Raw genomic sequence first — 2,692 nt, 5'->3', positions numbered from 1 at the left:
CCGAAAACGATGTCGATCATTTCCAAAGGTATGTTTGAGGTCCGTGAAGCATTCCAGGGGTTAGTTGCGTGATAACGAAATTTTTTTTAGTCGAACCCACTTTGGGGCCCGACCTGACTCATGCTTATGCATTATTTTTTTGTGGTGAACTGTTCTTATTTCATGGCAATGCATTTTCCCATGCCTTGGCCTTCGCATCACCAACATCATTATTTAAATGCTTCGACTTCTTTCAGTGAATGTAATGGTATGCAATCTCCCAGGGACAAATATATACAAGTATGCAAAATCTCTATCGGAGAGGTTTGAAGGAAATTAGAGAAACGTTTCAGAACCAAAGTTTATTGAAGCATAGTGCAAGTGCAAGCATGAAATATTCTCCTATATTATGGATTAAATTTGAGTGTGCTAGATTGAGGAGAGTATTTACATGAAGACTTCCATTAAAATGCAATGGTAGATCAAAACCAAGAGCTCCATGTGGTCTTCCCATTCTCCTTGTTGTGTGTGGTTTGAGAAAAGGGATCAGTAAAAACATTTAAACAATGGCAAACTGCATTAATCTCCTTCTCCTCACGTACCCCCAAATAGACCTCCAAGGCAGCGTGGTGGCCAAAGTAGTTTGTAGAAGATTTTGCTATTCACATAGTGAAGAAAGGGGAGGTGCAGATTGAAAATTATAAAGAAAACAACAATTAATCTTCTCCTTCTACCCAGGCATGTTTGAAGTTATAAATAAATTAAAGCAGCCAACTTTCAAAACTTAGTAAATTCTTTTCCCTGCATGGATGTAATGGCAAGGAAAGCAAGCACTTGTGGCATCTGTGAGAATGTAAATCTCCCTTCAGTTTGTGCACCTTGTGTGAATTCAAGGTTGAATGATAAGTATAAATTGGTCAATGCATTGAAACGCGAACATATTACCTTGAATAAAAGACTGGATGAAAAGCTCAAGGCTAAGGATAAAGCAAGTGACCAACGGAGATGGATGCAGCTTCATGCTGAAAAACTTGTACTGCTTAAAGAGCGGCTTCGTCTTAACCAAGATCAACTTATGAAAGAAAAATTCAAGCTTGAGGAGAAAACTAATGAATTCCATTCCAGAGAGACCTTACTTGTAGACGCCTCTGATATGTTGGAAAGAAATATGGTGGAAAAGCTAGATGAGTTCTATCCGGATGAGATTCATGCCCAAAACTTGGCACATACAACAATACGGTTAGATCTTTTGCAGGCACAATCCGTGGCAATAAGACAACTTGGAAAGTTGTTTCCTCTTTGCAAAGTACATGATGGAGAGAGAACAAATAAAGGTTTAAGTAGTGATTATCATCAAATTTGTGGTGTTCGTTTACCGCGAGGAACTAATCCACATTCAGATTCAGTGGAAGAGCTTGGAGCATCATTGGGGTATATGTTCCAGCTTTTGAACCTCGTTGTTCGTTACTTGTATGCACCTTTGCTTCTTACTTCTGGGTTTGTTGGTTCATGTTCACGTGTATGGCAAAGAGCTTCTTACAAGAATTCTTAGCCAGCTTCTTGAAGTAACGAGCATCCTCTTTCTATTCCACTCCAAATTGGCTCCATTCCAAGTCAAGGAAATTCTTGGTCTGAAAAAAGTTCTAGTGATTATGGTGTGGCATCTATCGAGCCAATAGAAAGGACACATTCAGATGGTGCTACCAGTAGTAGCTTCAAGTATGGTAGCAGTTCTCTTCATTCATTCGAGACACGTACAGACCTGGAGGAAGGGATATGCCTTTTAAAGAAAAGTGTGGTGTAAACCAGACTTCACAACCAAGCCAGTCCTCCATGTGTGAACCAGATGCATTGTCTAACACCCCCCTGCGTGGTTTGGTGAAGGAAAGGCAGTATGAATTTCTTCAATGCAAACACCAATGTAAATCCCTATGCGTGGTGGAGGAGAAGCAACGTTAAAACCAAAGCAAAGGGCATTGATTTCCCAAGTAAATCACAAAATCACCATTAAAACCCAGGGAAAGAGCTCCAAAAATGCAGCTCCAGGCTTAATCGCATTATCCCACATGTATTGGGAAGTGTTTATTTTAAATGTTTATATGCAAATCCACACTAATCTATAATGTCTAAGCTTTAAAGGCTTTTGACACATGGTGCCCGATGGCGCCCAAGGTGGGCCCATGCGTGAGCACGCTTCCCGAGGTGATCGAGAAGATGATTGAACGATGACCAGGTGGACCCCACAGAGGCACGCTTCCTGAGGCAAACAAGCAAAATTTTGCAGAGGAAGGCCAGGTTAACGAGTGAGCAAGTTCGAGAGAGATCAACGGCTCGCGCTATTTCGCGAAAGGAAGATGCACGCGAGTTACACCCCGCGAAGTTGCAAAAACCAGGTGGCGGGTATAGTCAGATGTCCAGCAGGTGGGTCCCAGTGACGTGGCAGTGACGTGGCACACAGTTGGTGCTGAGGTGGCAGTCCAGTGGTGATGACATGGTGCTGAGGTGGTATACAGGTGGCAGCCAAGTGACGGATGAGCAAGCGAACATGTGGCAGTGATGAGGTGTCATCCCAAGTGGTGTCCAGTCAACCCCATTGACCAATCAGAGGCTGCCATGTGGCAAAGCGTCAGAGCACATCAAGGGCAAAAGAATTAAAATTAAAATTGTTTATTATATAGTTTAAACTATATTAATAAATGAAAAATTTAAATGA

The 2,692-nt window shown here is 41.9% G+C and overlaps 1 protein-coding gene across 1 annotated transcript; it reads left to right on the top strand.

The window, feature by feature from the left end:
• Positions 1 to 791: 791 nt before the first annotated feature.
• Positions 792 to 1,747, top strand: LOC131073592 (uncharacterized). Its single transcript, XM_058010053.2, has one exon. It carries the CDS (start codon positions 794 to 796, stop codon positions 1,529 to 1,531), a length of 738 nt encoding a protein of 245 aa, XP_057866036.2. The 5' UTR covers positions 792 to 793; the 3' UTR covers positions 1,532 to 1,747.
• Positions 1,748 to 2,692: the final 945 nt, after the last annotated feature.

Source organism: Cryptomeria japonica, chromosome 11 (assembly GCF_030272615.1).
Source record: "Cryptomeria japonica chromosome 11, Sugi_1.0, whole genome shotgun sequence".
Lineage (NCBI taxonomy): Eukaryota > Viridiplantae > Streptophyta > Pinopsida > Cupressales > Cupressaceae > Cryptomeria > Cryptomeria japonica.
The sequence above is the reverse complement of the archived record's forward strand: the minus strand, read 5'-3'. Positions and strand labels throughout refer to the sequence as shown.

Coding starts and splice junctions, on each gene's coding strand:
- LOC131073592 (XM_058010053.2), top strand. CDS start 794: ATGGCAAGGAAAGCAAGCACTTGTGGCATCTGTGAGAATGTAAATCTC.